General features: G+C 37.1%; 2 protein-coding genes across 2 annotated transcripts in view; one reads left to right on the top strand and one right to left on the bottom strand.

Annotated features, from left to right (window-relative positions):
* The window catches only part of CDC73 (cell division cycle 73), a 108,834-nt gene that overhangs the window by 33,303 nt on the left and 58,251 nt on the right, over window positions 1–17,280 (bottom strand). The window lies entirely within an intron of this gene.
* On the top strand, window positions 6,873–15,164 carry B3GALT2 (beta-1,3-galactosyltransferase 2). Its single transcript, XM_009514792.2, has 2 exons — window positions 6,873–7,442; window positions 12,295–15,164. Exon 2 carries the CDS (start codon window positions 12,431–12,433, stop codon window positions 13,697–13,699), a length of 1,269 nt encoding a protein of 422 aa, XP_009513087.1. The 5' UTR covers window positions 6,873–7,442; window positions 12,295–12,430; the 3' UTR covers window positions 13,700–15,164.

Genomic DNA, 17,280 nt, shown 5'->3' with positions numbered 1-17,280 from the left:
CAGAAAAAGCATTTGTAGAGGTCTGAATGCTCTGTTACACAAAGCCTTGAGAGAAGACGACTTAAAAGAACCTGCAAAGTATAACCCATCATCCAAGGTCATGAGATTTGTGGGGTTTTTAAGAGGATGACAGTTTTTGTGTGTTTTTAGAGGTTGCCTTTTTTTTTTTTTAAAATGACAGACGCTCCCTATAAATTTACTCTACTGTAGTAAAACGGATCAGTAATAGAAAGCTTTGCAGATGCTGAGTTGCAAGAATCTCTATTACAGAAAAATATAATATTTAATTTCAGGCCAAATTTTATTAATTCAGCATTATTAAATATATCCAATATTTTTCTTTTCTGTTAAACACACACGTCCCTACGGTATGTAATAATGATTCTTCATATTATGTCTTGAAATGGCCAAGATGCAAGACAGCTGCCTCTGATTTCTTCTTCTGTTAGAGCTACTAGGTTACAGAAAATAAAAAAACCTGGAAGTTTGAAATATAGCTTAGGGTAGCAGAAAAAGATAAAAATTCTCTAGTTATGAACCAATATTCTCTGTCAATTAATGTAATACAAACTGAGCTCTAAGGATTTCTTCTAAATCATGTATTTGAGGTCTAGGAACCCTGGTGTCTCTGACTCTACATTAGTAATTTATGTGAAAAAAAATCCTCAGGCTCACAAATTATCTTGAATCTTACACTGATTACAGAAGGAATTATGAACACAGTTATTCAGACAAAAAGCATGAGTTCCACAGCGTAGTTCCCTTTTCCTTGGAAGTCACTAAAGGGATGCTATAATTTAATTTAATGAGAATTTCAGAAGCGGAAAGAGAAAGTCTGCAGGACAGACCAGCAAAGAGAGGTATGCAAAATCATTTTATATGATAACTTGATTTCTTTGTTGATCAGAAGTGTGTAAAAATGAAGATTTACTTCCAAAGGGGTTTTGCCACAAAACAGAATTAACCAGAAATCAGATCAATGATATCAAGCATGCTCACTACCTGATAAAATTCAGCACATATTAAAATCAGCTTTTCATTAATATACACTGACTGGAAACTAAGTTGAGGGAATCATGAACATGGAACATTAGGGGAAAAAACAGATACATGAAACTGGCTGGCCAAGCTGAAGTAGTTCTATCAAACTAGGTGGTGTGCAAGGTGTTTGGAATAATTTTAGCTCCCCCAACATGGCAAAGAAAGGGCAGCAGGGAACTGCTCTTAAAGGGGACTTTCTCCATTTTATGGTCCAGGTTTTCTGCTGGATATGAACCAGCATTGCTTAAATTTCTTACAGGAATAGAACCTCTTGGGTTACCGGAGGAAAGATCTTCCCCACAAACCATGTTGTTTTTCCTAGTTTAAGCATCTGTGCTTGAAGAAAAAGCTTCAGGCATTTAAGACCCTTCTAAAGCTTTATTATTTCTGCTATAAACCCTGCATGTCCCACAGAATTAGCTGTATAGGAGAATACTTACAGGATGGAGCCACAGGAATTAATGTACTAATGCTGCTGAGGCAATGTGACAATGGAAACAGTCCATACACATCTCAACCCCGATACATGTGAAATTCTGACAGCTCTGAAAGTCCAGCTCTTCAGTTTCACATTATTTAACATTAACTGAACATCTGCATCACCATTTTCAACTTCAAAACCAGGAGCTTTTGAAGCTGGCAAAATTCTTCCATATTCATGCACAAACCATATACAAAGGGAACAGAAATTTAGACAGCAAATGAACAGTTGGAGCTGCTAATCTCTTAATCAGTCTCTCAAAAAAATCTACATAGCTCATCCATTTCGTATGGTAACTTGATTTCTTGTTCATCAGAAGAATGAGGCAGGAGGTCTGCATCCTGGTGATGAACCTCATGTGCCTAGACTCTGAGTCATTGGGAGAGAAGTGCTGGATGTCTCAAGAGCTTCAAGATCGTCTAAAGGGAAAAGGGTCCTTCTGTGCCTGTTACAGGAGGGAATCACAGAGAGAAGGGGCTGGACAGGTGGTAACAGCTGGAACAACACATTTTTCTCCTTAGGCATTCTGCTAATGGTGGTGGTGGTGATGATAATGAGCTGGTGGCCTATTAACTCCCATAGGAAGCCATCTTCCTCCTTTAAGAGCTTTGATACGTAGTATCAGTTCTTCCCCAAAGTCTCACTTTCTGTAAGAATTTAAGTTTTCATTTCAAATTCTCATGCTGGGGGTGTGAGGGTGGGTGTTATGGGTAAGGCATACGGTAAGGTGGAAAACAGAAGCCAATTTTCTACAGTTGTTCTTTACACTGCCAGTGAGCGTTTGGTACTTCTGCTGGTTGGCCTTCTCTCCCCTGCTGTGCTGAATCAAAGCCTCATAAAGTCCCTGCTCTTCTCAGAGCGCAAAAGGAATACTTGTGACAGGCGGAAAATATTACTGCTGGCACTGGATTGTCAGTTCATCAGGGGAGAACCACGCAACCAAAAATACTGCACAATACAAATGAAATTATGTTGTCCATCCTCTAGAAAAAAAAAACCCTGCATTTAGCACTTGAGATCAGCAATAATTGGATGCAAAGCCTGGGGGAAGACATGAGAAATCAGAATACAGAAAGGAAGGAAGATGTGACAAAGCAAACAACACATTATTGAAGGAAGAAACGTGTCTGGACAATAGTCCGATATGCAAAATTTGCATAACACACAAAACCAGAACAGAAATAAAGTAGACCAAAACCATTTTGTATTTTGGCTTTTCAAGTGAATTTTGAAGCACTTCAAACCTGTGTTCCTCACAGGAAGCTGCAATAGAAGAATGGATTGAATTCCAGTTGGATACCTAGAACATCGGTTTAGTTAATAAAAAAAAATACAAGATTTAGAATTATGAAATATCCCCTTGAAATGTTTCCTAAGGCAAACGGAATAAGAATCACCCTCCTGACTTGAAAAGATCACTTGGTCTTTTCTCTCTGCAGTTAGGAGATGGGCTTATATTCCTTATTGAATGATAAAACAACTGTCAACTACTCATTAGCAAACAAAAAGATGCATGTTTCAGGATAACTGGAAACCTCTTCTAATTCTGTCACCATTTCAGATGGATCTATACTGCTGCATTTCTGTGTTAAATTTAAGACATTCAAAGATTAATGAAATCACTGAGTTTATGACTTGGGTGTGATTAGAAGAGAGTGCAAAATCTTGACCATTTATTACAAAGATGCAGCAAGCATAAACTAGCTTTCACAACAAACTGAGCAATGGTGAAAATCTGCTAAGGAAAATAAGGCAGGCAATACTGACACTTGTGGTCATTTCTAGATTGCTATTTTTCATTCCATTACAAACATGCTTGTGATAGTCAAGAAACACGTTGGGATCGCAAAGTAGCCAAGCAAATTATAGATGTTCTACAACCCTGCCCTCTCCACTACAAATGACTTACTGGAGAAGTATTCTTTCTGAAGAAAAGAATGGCCACTGGCCATATACATGATAATTTGTAACAAAGAAAAGTAAAACTAAGCATTTATGACATTCTGTATCAACACATTTCCAGAAGGAAGAAAATAAAGTTTAATAGCAAAAATAACCTATCTTGAAAATATTGCCATTAATCATTTTGAATTGTCACTGGAAAGGTTTTCAACACATTACAGCTGAATTAATACTACATTTTACTGTGATAAGATGGATTAAACTTTGGAAAGTGTTCATGGAGTATCCAGAAAGGGGCTCTATATGGGAACATTCAGCTGACATGGGAACATGTCAGCTATGATGTACATATTTAGTTTAACGTTCATGGGACTTGTGGCCACCAGGCAGAAAATTACCAAGCAGTTCACACCTGACTATCATGACCACTCTAAATTGATTTGAGAAACTTCTATTAATGTTGTCAAGACAGAACTTTATTTAATGGCTCAACCTTAGGGTCTGATTTATTTTAAAACTGGTTAGACAAGATTCTGCTGATACCCTCTAAAAATGACATGTCAGAGGGGTTTTTTTAAGTTTTTTGAAGAAAATATTTCGAACCTACACACCTTTGTTTTGCATAAGTACATTTTGCATCCTTCATGGTTGTCACCATCTTTTCTGTTGACATTTTTTCTGGCTCCTTGCACCTGCTTCTAGCTTTGCAAAACTCATTGATCAGTCAAGCTTTCACTGGCCACAGTAGCTCTACAGTGTTCCTTACACACACGCTGCACATTTTCACATCAGAGTAACTCCTTCTTAGTCTTAATAGATGGCAGCATTTCAAACAATAACATTGCAGCTTCTAATTTAAGATGTAACCATAGTAACATTACAGAACATACTACTCCTTGGATCAAGAACAAGCAGTCCACTGACCCTTCACGGTGAGATTTAGCTGAAATAAAGCTCATTCCAACCTCCAGCCCAGTAAGATTACTGAAACCTTCAGGTCATATTTCCAGTACAAAGCAAGCCCTGCCCTCCTGAAAAACCCAGAAACATACAGTATTACAGAAAAGTAGTAAAGACAAAAGTGCTCTAAATGAAAAGGAATTTCTTCCTGAAAGTTGGACTCTCTAAAGCTATGTCAGTCACACCCAGATAGAAAATAGTAGAAAAATCAGTTTTTCCTTACTTTTCTGTAAGATAAGCAGAGACCTGCTCATCCTTTAAAATCAAGTAATGAGTGAACAAAATATATTGTTCATTAAGATTTAAGAATTCAGTATTCAGTTTGTTCACATGGCAAGGTAGCAAATTTTACACATATCAACAGACAACATCTTTGCCTGAACATTACAAGCTATGCACAAGTGATATGGTCATATAATTAAAAGCCAAAAGGCGACATCTGTTCCCTTCTAAATATACTTTAAGACAGATTGTTTAGAAAAGGTGGCCCTTGAGACTTTTGTATCTTTAATATTTACTAATGATCATTTACAGAAGAATAAAAAACAGCTCTGTCCTCCCCAATATATAAACATACCACATATAGCTCACAAACCTTTGGAGATACACTTCAGGTATAGTGAAGCAGTAGTAAATAAAGTGGAAACGTTACTGATATTAATAACCATTCTGTTGAGATTTAGACTTTCTTCATGAATGCAATGTTATGTGTCTTATCTGAAAATTCAAAAGTCAGAGGGAGATTTACATGCTGGTATTCGAAAAAACATTACTTGCATCTATGTAAATCAACATGGGTAAACTAACTACATGAATCTCTCACTTGATTTCCTACTCATAGCTCAGAATGCAGCAGTGACAATACTCCTAGCCAAACTCTGTCACATATTTGTATGCATACAGCAACAGATTATATAAAGTTCTGTGTATTATACAGGGTAAGGATAAGAAAACTTTGTGTGTTTAAGTGGAAAATTCAGTAGACTGAGCACACATGCAAAATTTCAAAGCACTGATTCTCAATTATTCATAAACATTCCAGAACAGTAAGTGGTGTTGCACACAGGTCTCTCCTCTCTCGCTCCACCACCCCATTGACGCCCCCCCCCCCCTCCGTTTTTGAAGTACAAAATTTTTAGAGTGGAGGAGATATAAGTCTTTACTGATATGCACATTATAAATATAACTAATATTTTAAGAACATGAGCATATTCCCTAAATGTCCTCAAACAGGATCACACGACTTGTGGAAGTTGTCGTTAGGATACAAAATGCATACATTAAAACCAAGACTAAATTAATAGTGCAAGTTAGTGTACATAGGTGATTTAGTTAGGAGAATATAAATGTGATTTTGTTTCTAATAAATTATCCAAATATGCATCTAGAATAGTAAAACACACTGACTGCCTGGGGAAGCCTTATTTGCCAGTAAAGGATATACCTACCCCCAATCCTACTAATCACAGATACCATATGATGGAGCAATTACATTTTCTTTGTCCAAAGAAACCAAAAAACAGAAAAATAAACAACAAAAAAACCAAAACAAAGAAAAACAAACAAAAAAACCCCATAAACAGATCACAAATCCAGTAGTAATTATCTTTTCAAAATAGAGTATACAAACACAGTGACTAATGAATACTTGGGTATGCTGGTAGCTTTCTATTTTCAGAGCTTTCTGTTGTGATATTTTATTGATAACATATAGTAAATATAATAAGATGCTTCAGCATGGAAGGGTCAGTCATTAAAAGGACAGAAATGAAACGACCACAAGTTTCATTAGGACCAAAAAGACAAACATTACAATAAAGGTATGTCTGTAACAGACAAAAGACATTTCAGATCCATCAATAATTGAAATCAAGTGCCCCCGATTCTGCAATAGCAGACTTCGACCTTTACCAAGAAAGCAAGCCATTAACAGGAGAAAGGCAGCTTAACAGCATGTTCTTATACATTAGCATCGTCCAGCTTAACTGACTAACCTAAGATTATAAAAAGCAGCTTTTACAGAGTAAGCATGTGTAAAGGAACTATGAGCAAAGAAATACTTTTTTTCCTGTGGCACAAAGGCACAAAAGATCTATACTCGATAACAGCCAAATGGGTTAAATCAAGCTTCAGTATTTAAATGCTTATAATTCCTTTGCACTGCAGAACAGCTTTTGGAATATGGGAATAGAACATCTAGCGTTAAAAATCCCCTAGAGAATCATAAGTTACAGTGTCAAGGAAAAGTTAAAACAATTTGAAAAAACCCTCAATCATTCATTCAATAATCATACAATTTTTATACTATTCACCTATCATTGTGCTTGAACTGAGGATGTATCATTTATCAAATAGCAGCAGGAGCCTATAAAGCTTTCTGGCTGCCTTTGGATTTAGTCAAAATGAATGCAAACAATCACGTGGGATTCAGCCAAGCAATGACGTTAAATTCTGCTCTGTCAGAAGACAGCATCTGTCAAAGCCCACATTTAAACTGCTGCCTGCCTGTGCAGCAGCTGAAGAACTACAGAATGGATTTTATAGACCAGAATCCTCGGTTAAAACTGCTCAAAACCATTTCTATTACTGCCTAGCAACAATGAAGGAAGGAATAGAGGGAAATCCTATTACTGAAAGCAACTGAACCACTACGCGGTAGCACTCCCTGCTAACATTACCGTTAGAAATATGGATACTGAGGAGAAGAGAACACAGCGCTGCATTGTCCGACAAGGGAAACACCAGATGTAAAAGCTCCAATACATCGGTCGTGAACGCCAGACGGCCCTGATCGGAACAGAAACGAGAACTACTGCCCTTTTGTTTGAAGGATGAACAAAAAGCCCCAAGACAAGGACGACACTTATGAGCAAGGAAGGTAACGCAGCAACGAGCAGACAGATGGACAGATTGGATACTGTGAAAAAGCAATCGCAGGAAGCAGGCTGTTGGGGGATGTGCGCATGTTCGATAGCATCTTTTTTGCTGAAGTGATGGCGTGCCAAAACTATTTTCCGTGGGTATAATCCTCGCACCATAAATGGCCTGACTAAGGAAGGTATGTCAAATCCTTGTGTGTGATATTTGATTGTCTGTTACCTTTTCAGCCATTACATATAATGACCGTTCTCAATTTGCAGAGCCCAGAGATAACATGTCTCTGAATGGGCAGAAAGAATTCTAGCAGGTTTTCTCCTCCCACAGCACAATGTCACTACCTTACACTTACTAAATGCATTGCCTTCAGTCTGCACAAGGTTGGTGTGGCTAGAGGAGGGATTAAAGGGATAATGCTGCTACTGTTAATAATTGCTTTTAACTCTGAAATTAAAAACTCAAACCCCTCCAATATAGAAAAAACAGTTAGAAATCCTCTCAAACTAGGTCAGAATTAATCCTTATCTGAAGTAATCTTAAAGCACTGGTAAAATGGTCATGATGTGACACATAGAGCACTGAACCATCAAACCAGACCACACAGTCAAATTACATTGCCTTGAAAGTACCTTCAGACCTTTTTACACTTGCTTTTTTCCCGCCGAAACACAAGCAAAATGTCATCGGGGTAACATCAGCCAAGCATAAACTGGGAGAGTGCAAAAGACTCAACATGATTTAAACCAGCAGCGATGTAATCAGGCACCACATTTTGTAAGTAACATCGGGCTCCACTGACATCCCAGAAGGAAACCTTCAAACACTACACACTCAAAATGGTGAGCACGTAACTTATCTCATGCCTGTTTAATATGAAAACAATGACTGTTTAACTTTGATTGTAAAATGATATTCCATCTAATTGCAATTCATTTGTTTACTGTTGAAATTTAAATACTTCATCACTAGTGGCAAACAAGATTAATATTTTGCAATACAAGTTTAAGACCTAAATCTATAGAAATTTAATACACCACAGAAAGAAAGTGCTTATCTGCAGAATCTACCAATAAGCTGTAATAAATCACTAAATGTCCATATAAATGTGCTTTCTTTGCCCAAAGCAATGCTAATATGCAATAAAACAAATGTAGCTGGAAAGAGTTCACATATCTAAGGATGCAGCATGCAACAGTCATTGGTTTCAGATCACTTTTAAGACATTTAGAAGGTAAAGTCACTTCCCAGAACTTTTAAAACAGAACATGCTGTCCTCAGGCAATGCTCCTGGAGAAGCATGCCTAGCTAGCGGTGCGACTTTCGGATCTGACATTTAAAAACCTGCACATCAAACCTCATCCCGAGTACTGTTTTGTGCAAAAGATTAATGCAGTTTGTAAGTGAAATCAGACACATTACGTGAGGCCTAATATGCAGCCGCTGCTGCTGTTTATCAGAATACCAACTCAGGCTGCCTTTTGAACTCGTCCCTCTAATTAAAGAGTTTGCCCACAGAGCTAATCAAAATATGAAAATCCAGGACGTGTGAATGGGAAGTCAAATGCTTCAATCTGCAAAGCTATAATTATAGAGCAGAACTGAAAGTACAAGGATCCGAAACACCAGCAGAGCACAGATCACAAATAAAAATTCAAGAGGCATTCACAGTTTATATATTTGGCATTTGATAATGCATCAGTGACTGCACAGTCAAGCGCCAAAAATGAAGTAGACCTATTATAAATCATATCTTCAAAATGCAGAGCTACATGCAGCAACATACTTCCAGAGGACAAGGTGATTATACAGAGAGACCTTTTGCTATACCTGGGCTTTTTTTACCTACTGCAGTTGGTGCCTGTTCATAAGCCTTCTGTGAAATGAAATTTTAAATACCTGGGCAAAAGCAGTAATGCTCTAACCCTAATTAAAAAGTGAGAGGAAAACAATATTTTTATGATACTATTCGATGGTGTTTTAATATATATTGCTAACTGCTTACATTATTTGTAAACAATGAATCCTAGCATGTAGTACTTTTTTAAAGGAGCAATTGCTATTGCTGTATTTCAAATGTTTAATACCCACTGTATATTTTGAACTTTTACACCTGAATTACAAAGAAAATCAGACACAAGGTTATTTGGTTTTTTCAGTTAATATTTTTGTGAAGCTGAGAAAGAGATGTGGGTCCTTCCCCTATCCATGAAATGCCTTTTTAAAGGGTAGAGACCGAGGATTTTCTAGGAAACCCCCACCTTGAAAAAAATCAAGAAAACATGTAAGTGAGAAATGACTGTCTTGAAATGTCTTATTATGCTAGCTGGTCCCTCACTGTGAAACTTATTTCAACATGCACAATGTGCACATGTAGCCGTACAAAAAAAAAAAAATTTTCAGCCATTACAACTGCCTTTCCTGGGACACTTTCTCAGTGCATCATGGAAAGACAGCACCTGAAAACAGTTTTCAGTGTACACAAATATTTACATAACTTAAAGATTCTCACTGTCGTGTATTGCCATATGGAAGTAGTGCACAACAAACCACTACCTCAATTAAAAATTAAAAAGAGATTAGTAGTACAGTGCAGATTTGCTGAAGTATTTGCATCTAATGACTGCAGTTTTAGAAGTGGAACAATTCAGTGTGACAGAAGTAATCCAGATTCTAGCTGCTACTCCACATTCATGAAATTCTGGTTTTGACTTTCTTCCCAAACTGCATACACATGCAAAGGAATGATAATTAATCAAATATTCCCCCTGCTGCCCTCCAAACTGGTATCAAACAATTAATTTCCCTGAAATCTAGGCTACCCTTTGAAGTGACATTTATGTTTGCTTATGCAGAGATATTCTTCCAAATAGCTGAGCGTTCATTTAAAACTCAGTGCACACTGCAGAGAAACTAAAAGTTATCAGTTTTGAGAGCAGGTTTTTATTTCCTAAGCATGCAAAAGCAGGTGCAAGTGGTCAGATAAGCTAAGTCTTCTACATTCGGGGCTTATTTTCTTTTACATAAGGATAATGTCTAGGTTAAAGCAGTATAAAAAGAGTGGCGTGGAATTTCAGGATAAATCTCAAGCTGCATGCTTTAGACACACGTTTATCATCTGTAGACTCGAAAATAATGTTTAGAGAGACAGCACAGTCTCAGGTGGGTTGCATCAGTCCAAAGCAGTTAAAAAAATTTAATAAAGCAGAAATACTTTCAGTGAGCTTGAGGACAAAATTCATTAATGATGTGTAACAGAGCAACAACAGGGAACAGCTTAATAGATCACTGGACAAATATTTTGCTATTTCAGAAAGAATTAAGGAGCAGCATCACCTTTTTAGATACGTTTACGTTGTCACAAACCATAGTTAAAATTCCCACTTACTTGCTCCTCCTAGTGGAGGTTAACAACAGAGACAATTCCGACTCTGCAATACTACTTCCCCCTTGCTTCCAAATATTGTGCATGAGGCATCTTCTGCATACACGTTTTGTTTAGATATAAAACTGACATACAGTAATTAAAATAAAGCTTGGTTATACATCTCTCCCTACCCTTTTGAAATACAAATTTTCCCTTACATGAACCAGGCAGATTGAGTGTTGTCACACATACAATTTAATGATATATTATTTGACTGCCATCTCATCCTCAATTACTCCCTTATAATGTAAAATCCTGTAATTTCCCATATAACATGTCACTTAGTTTTAAAATGCAGAAATTAATCCAAATATTGGTTCTAGAAGATAGCATAGCAATTAATAAATTGCACATTTATATTAGAAATAGCATTTTCTATGGACTCTTGTTCAATTGTCATCCTTTTTCCTATACAAAACCCTAGGGCCCAGAAATAAATTAGAGCAAATTGAGAATCACAAACGAATTGCTACTGTGCAGTGAAAGGTTCATTTACAAGATGATGTGATCAGCTTTTAATATGCAGCATCATGAAGCTGCCATATTGACTCTGCTCTTGAATATGAAAAAAATTTAAGAGAAAATGAAGCACAGACTACTTTGGCACTTTTTCCTACAGTTACAGCTGCTGGTAACAATACTTGAAATTTCTGTACGATACCAGAAGGATAGTATTACATATAAATTTACAGGGGAGGCGGGGGGGGGGAATCACGTTTATCAGATAGTTTGCCAGAAACTTAGCGCTGCGCAATTTTGCTTCCAGTTAATATGAACATTTACCTACGATCTCTGCCTACCAGAAAATCAACAGCATTGTTTTACATCAACTGCATATGAGCCTGGCACAACAGCCAAGCGTTCCATTCAATATTTTCCTTCATCATGGAGCAGAAGGGTAAAGGTGCCTGAAAGGTGACCGAAAATGTTATCCTGTGTTACCATCTGAGGGCTGTGCAGTGAGGTTACTGGACCCTGAAAATTAATTTTGACAGGTGCATCTTCTCATTGACTTTCTGAACACAGTTGGGGCCGGTGGAAACATGCCAAGCACTGTACTGTGACTAACGCAACTCTGCCATGATCAACCTTGCGCCGTCTGTCCCACCATCAACACATGACCATTTTACAAAAAAGGTTTTTAAACTGTGAGCTGTACTAGCCTCTGCATGTCAAATCAATTTTAATTAATGCCAATAAAGCTTCCATCTGGTATCAAGGCCTTTTCATTCAGTCCTTCTCAAACACTGTAGAAGGATTTCACAGTCAGTATACATATTTACGCCTACTTCACACTTTTTCTGCTAACATGATCAATTTTTTTTCTTTATCTTTGGTACCCAGGATGTTTGTCAAAACTTTTACCATGAAAAAAAAGCATTTTTAAAAACTAACAGATTAATGCAACTTCAATCATAAAACAAAGTTGGCTTTGAGCATAAAATTGAACCTTGTTTATACCAGCATGGGCTATTGTTTAAAAAAAAAAAAAAAAAAACAAAAAACAAACTGAACTCCATTTTATTTTTATATCTACTTTCTCACTGTAACCTTTTATAAGCATGTAAGAGTAAAGATTTCGTTTTGTTGGTTTTTTTAATCTTTGCAGAGCAAGCCATTTGCAGACGATTACTCGACAAGAACAAAAGAAAATGAATACCAAAGAATAGCAGTGGATTAAAAAACAATCAGAAAAGCATTTTGCTTGGCCATTGTCTCATATCCCATCATTGGATTCTCACAACATGCTTCAGTGGAGAAGACGACACTGCTGCTTTGCAAAGATGACCTGGAATACCAAAAGGTCTCTGTTTCGCACCCATCTTATTGGCCTGATCTCTCTTGTATTTCTTTTTGCTGTGTTTCTGTTCTTTAATCACCACGACTGGCTGCCAGGCAGGGCTGGATTCAAAGAAAATCCCATGGCTTACACTATACGAGGATTTAGGTCTACAAAAAGCGAGACAAACCACAGCTCTCTAAGGAATGTGTGGAAAGATGCTGTACCTCAGACGCTCAGGCCTCAAACAGTCACCAACTCCAACAACACGGACCTGTCGTTGCAAGGAGTAACTGGTTTGGAAAATACACTCAGTGCCAATGGAAGTGTTTACAACAAAAAAGGTACCGGGCATCCAACCTCGTATCATTTCAAATACATCATCAACGAGCCTGAGAAATGCCAAGAGAAGACCCCTTTTCTAATATTACTCATAGCTGCAGAGCCGGGACAAGTGGAAGCTAGGCAAGCTATTCGACAAACTTGGGGTAATGAAAGCCTGACACCTGGCATTCAGATTGTTCGTATTTTTTTGCTGGGGTTAAGCATCAAGATTAACGGATACCTCCAACGTACCATACTAGAGGAGAGCAGACAGTACCATGACATCATTCAACAAGAGTATTTAGACACCTACTATAATTTAACCATTAAAACTCTGATGGGAATGAACTGGGTTGCATCTTATTGTCCACATGTTCCATACGTTATGAAAACTGACAGTGATATGTTCGTCAATACTGAATATTTAATACACAAGCTTCTGAAACCAGAGCTCCCTCCTAGGCACAAGTATTTCACAGGTTATTTAATGAGAGGATATGCACCTAATAGGAACAAAGACAGTAAGTGGTATATGCCACCTGATTTGTATCCAAGTGAACGTTACCCTGTATTCTGCTCTGGAACTGGTTATGTTTTTTCTGGAGATTTAGCAGAAAAAATCTTTAAAGTCTCCTTAAGCATCAGACGTTTACATTTAGAGGATGTATATGTGGGGATCTGTCTTGCCAAGCTACGAATTGACCCTATGCCTCCACCCAATGAGTTTGTCTTCAATCACTGGCGAGTTTCTTACTCCAGCTGTAAATATAGCCACCTAATTACCTCCCATCAGTTCCAACCTAGTGAACTGATCAAATACTGGAACCACTTACAACAAAATAAGCACAATGCCTGTGCCAATGCAGCAAAAGAAAAAGCAGGCAGGTATCGCCATCGTAAACTGCACTAGAAAGATGGACAACGCTCCCTCTGTCAAATGTACTCCATGTGCAATTTGTAAATACCGCTGAACGCATGTACAGTGAAAATGGATGAGCTTAATGGGACAGCCTTTAGTTGATCCCCATCACATAGTGGAGTCTGAAAATTATTTTTTTAAGTTAAAAAAAGTATAGTTCTTGATAACACTAATATTATGAAACCATAACCAAAAGGTTTTCCCAACAAATTTTAGGAAAAAAAGAAGACCGTATATAAAGATTTTTGTGTTAATGTGCAATAATAAGCATGCACACTTTGGTGGTACAATTGCTGATTTATGTGCCAATAAAATATAATTGAGCATATTTTCCACACTAAAATTTTCTTTTTAAAAAATGCATTCATAGCTCTAGTTCTTTTCAATGTGATGATTTCTTGTTATCTAGAATTGGTATAAAAGGAAAAAGGAAAAAATCAGAAATGCACAAAGGGCAAATGATTTCTACTTTCAAATATCACACTAAAATTATTATACACATTAACGTACAATACATTTATAGCAATGTCACATTTAAAATTTGGTAAGACACTACACCAATGAACTCTGAAACACTAAGAAAGTACTTCCTTAAAGGAGGTCCGGTTTCAGGAAGGTTGTTTATTTTGGTTCGGAAAAAGGGATAAATGAAATCAAAGTTGCAAAAACTGCCGCTTTGCACATCACTTTCGGAAACACAAGCGATGTTCTAGATTCAACCATAGAGTCAACTAGATTCTCCTCAGAGAGCTGACTAAAAGTTACTTATTCTCTAGAAGTCACAGGGCAGGCTCCTAAAGTCCACTGCCAAGTAACATTCATCTTGGCATCTTCATGCAAATTAATTGAATCTGCTATTAATTTCCTTACATAACTTCAAGGCAGCTCAAAAGTTGATAAAAAATGCAAAATGGAACTTCAGGTCTTTCACTGTAGTTTCAAAACAGTCTCGTTTGGTGGAAAGAGGGGAAAAAACCAACCAAGTCTTCACTGATTTTGCTTTCCCCTGCCTACCAAAACCAAAGGATCATTCTAGTGAAAAATAGGTCTGCTAGAGAAAACTAAGCCACACACCTTACTTTATAGGTAGGGAAGACAAGGTCATAATCAGATTGAGATTTCCAGATAGTGAAATGGGCAAGAAGAAAACCTAAGCAATTTTAAAAATTAAAGCCACAACATGTACCACTGAAAAATTTTGAGAAGTAGGCTATTTACAGGTTTCCAGTTTTCTAACAAACAGAACTCAAAGCATATTTTCCAACAGTTACAGCAAAGTTGTATCAGATTCAGGTTATTACTGTTTGTCACAGTGCCAGGGTAAACAATACCCACCTCTGATTTAGCAGCACATGATGCAACTGTGATTCATTTTCTGTTTGACTGGGACTTTTTAATTGGATAAAATACAAATATTTGATGTACTTTTATTATTTAATAAAATTGATTATATTTATGGTCTTCAGACTTCACTTTTTATGGGAAGGCTACTCAGAAAGAAATATATTTCTAGCTTTAGCATTACTTGACTTTTCTAGTGTTCCCTAGTTCTTAAAGCCTAGTTTTCATACCATCCACAATACAGAGATCACAGCACATTTTCTTTCTTTGTAATGAAAAGACAGATCATATTACTGAGCACTCTCAGCAGCCTTAAGACTGTCTGTATGCAGGAACTTACACACACAGACTGAACTGCACTGGACTAGACCTCTGAAGCAATTCTAGGAGTTCCTATTGAAGATGGGTATGGTGATCCTCCACTAAATTTTGTCATCTACTGTATTTGAGGTATGATAATTGTACGTTTGTGCATTTCCAAGATACCTCAATTTGTAGAAATGCCTGTTTCTGGGGAAAGTAAATGTGTGTAAAAATGGTAACTCTCTGCACACAAGATTTCTCCAACTATATTGAAAGTGCATCCACTTAAGTTCATGTGATGACTATTGGCATTCACGTGACACAGCGATGCAAGCTGCATTAGAATTAGTCTTTGGGAGCATTCTTTCAACACCCATTTGTAGTTGCCTTCACACTCAGTCTACCTGCTTCCTTCCAGGCAACTCAGGCTACAGTTAATACCCCAGCTGAAAGCCACCTGGCTTAAGTTAACTATATGCAAACTTTACACAATTGTGCAAGGTTTAGACAACCAGAGGGAATGTTGAAAGCCAGCTGCTAGTCAAGGGTATTCAGTCTGGAAGATGTACGGTCCCATAAGCGGCCTCTCCTGGAGTAATGCTGGCCAAAAACACAGTCCATTCTCTTGGAGAGGACTTCAACACTGGTCCTTCCCTGCCTTCAGCATTTTCAAGCTAGACTGTAATGTACTCTGCTTGGATTTCACCAATTCTGGCTAGTTCAAAATGCTGTTACTGGCTTCTGGGTATAGTCCAAGAAGTTAATAACTAAACCTTAAATAGTTTGGCACTTGAATCACAAAGTTTGGCAGTCAAACCACCTCTCGGGTACTCCACTTTGGAGCTCATGCATGATGCTGATCTGCCCAAGCTTGGCAGAATTATGGTACAATGCCTACGAGTTCAGTATATCACACTTCTTGCTAGTTAAAATACTAGTGAGAAGTATAAGATGTTAAACAAAAAAGCCATTTTTAATGCCCTTTTACGGGTCCAACATAATGTTTAAAAATTTGTATTAATGTTTGGGTATAAGTTGAAGATACTCTGTAACTATATTTGAATACTATCAAGTATTCAGTAGCCAAAGGCTACTCAAATAATTTCTATCCAAGTACTGTTTCCTTGCTCTGTTCATTACAGAGCTTTAAGCAGGAGGGACAATTTGTATGATGAAATATGCAATTAAGGAATGAAAGATCTACATTCCATTCTCTGAATGTTTTTTACTGTTTTCTAGCTTGTGTTTAAGCTATTCGCTCACTCTACTAGATTATAAACAGTTCATGTTAAAAATAACGCAATAATTATTTATATCATTAAAATCTGACAAGTTCTCTCACTTCCTTTCCCCTATAAAGCAAGACAAAAAAATGCATTTTCATTAGCAATAGGATACAAGCTTGTGTCTAAAAGTCTAACATGTCTGAAATGCAGTAAAAAAAAGAATGTAAGTAGTTTACTTATTGAGGTATAGAAGTTTGTATAATATTTGCTTTAAATGTTTTGTTTCTCTGTGCTTCAGGTTGAAAATAAATACAAAAAGTCATGACAAAACTTACTATAGAGAAAAAGGCAACATTATCAGTACCCATCATTAGGCAAAGAAAAACCCTAGAAAAGTGAAGAATGGTAACAAAACTCAGAAATTGAAATTCTATAATTTTTCCCTATTCATTTAACTTCATTTAGAGATTTACACATTGATAATAGCTGACCGAAATGAAGTCCCACAAAAAATTGTTATTCACTAACAACAGAAGTGTTTCTTTCACATCTGTAATTAAATCAGTGATGTGGGTTATTTTGCAGATCACACATCATTAGATGTGACCTTGGAAAATGCACAAGTACAGGTTTTAGTGTAATACAACTGATCCTACCCCCAGCCATTGACAGCTTTTTTCATGTGTAAAGTTCACGACCTGT

This window comes from Phalacrocorax carbo, chromosome 6, assembly GCF_963921805.1.
Source record: "Phalacrocorax carbo chromosome 6, bPhaCar2.1, whole genome shotgun sequence".
In the NCBI taxonomy this organism is placed as follows: domain Eukaryota; kingdom Metazoa; phylum Chordata; class Aves; order Suliformes; family Phalacrocoracidae; genus Phalacrocorax; species Phalacrocorax carbo.
The sequence above is the reverse complement of the archived record's forward strand: the minus strand, read 5'-3'. Positions and strand labels throughout refer to the sequence as shown.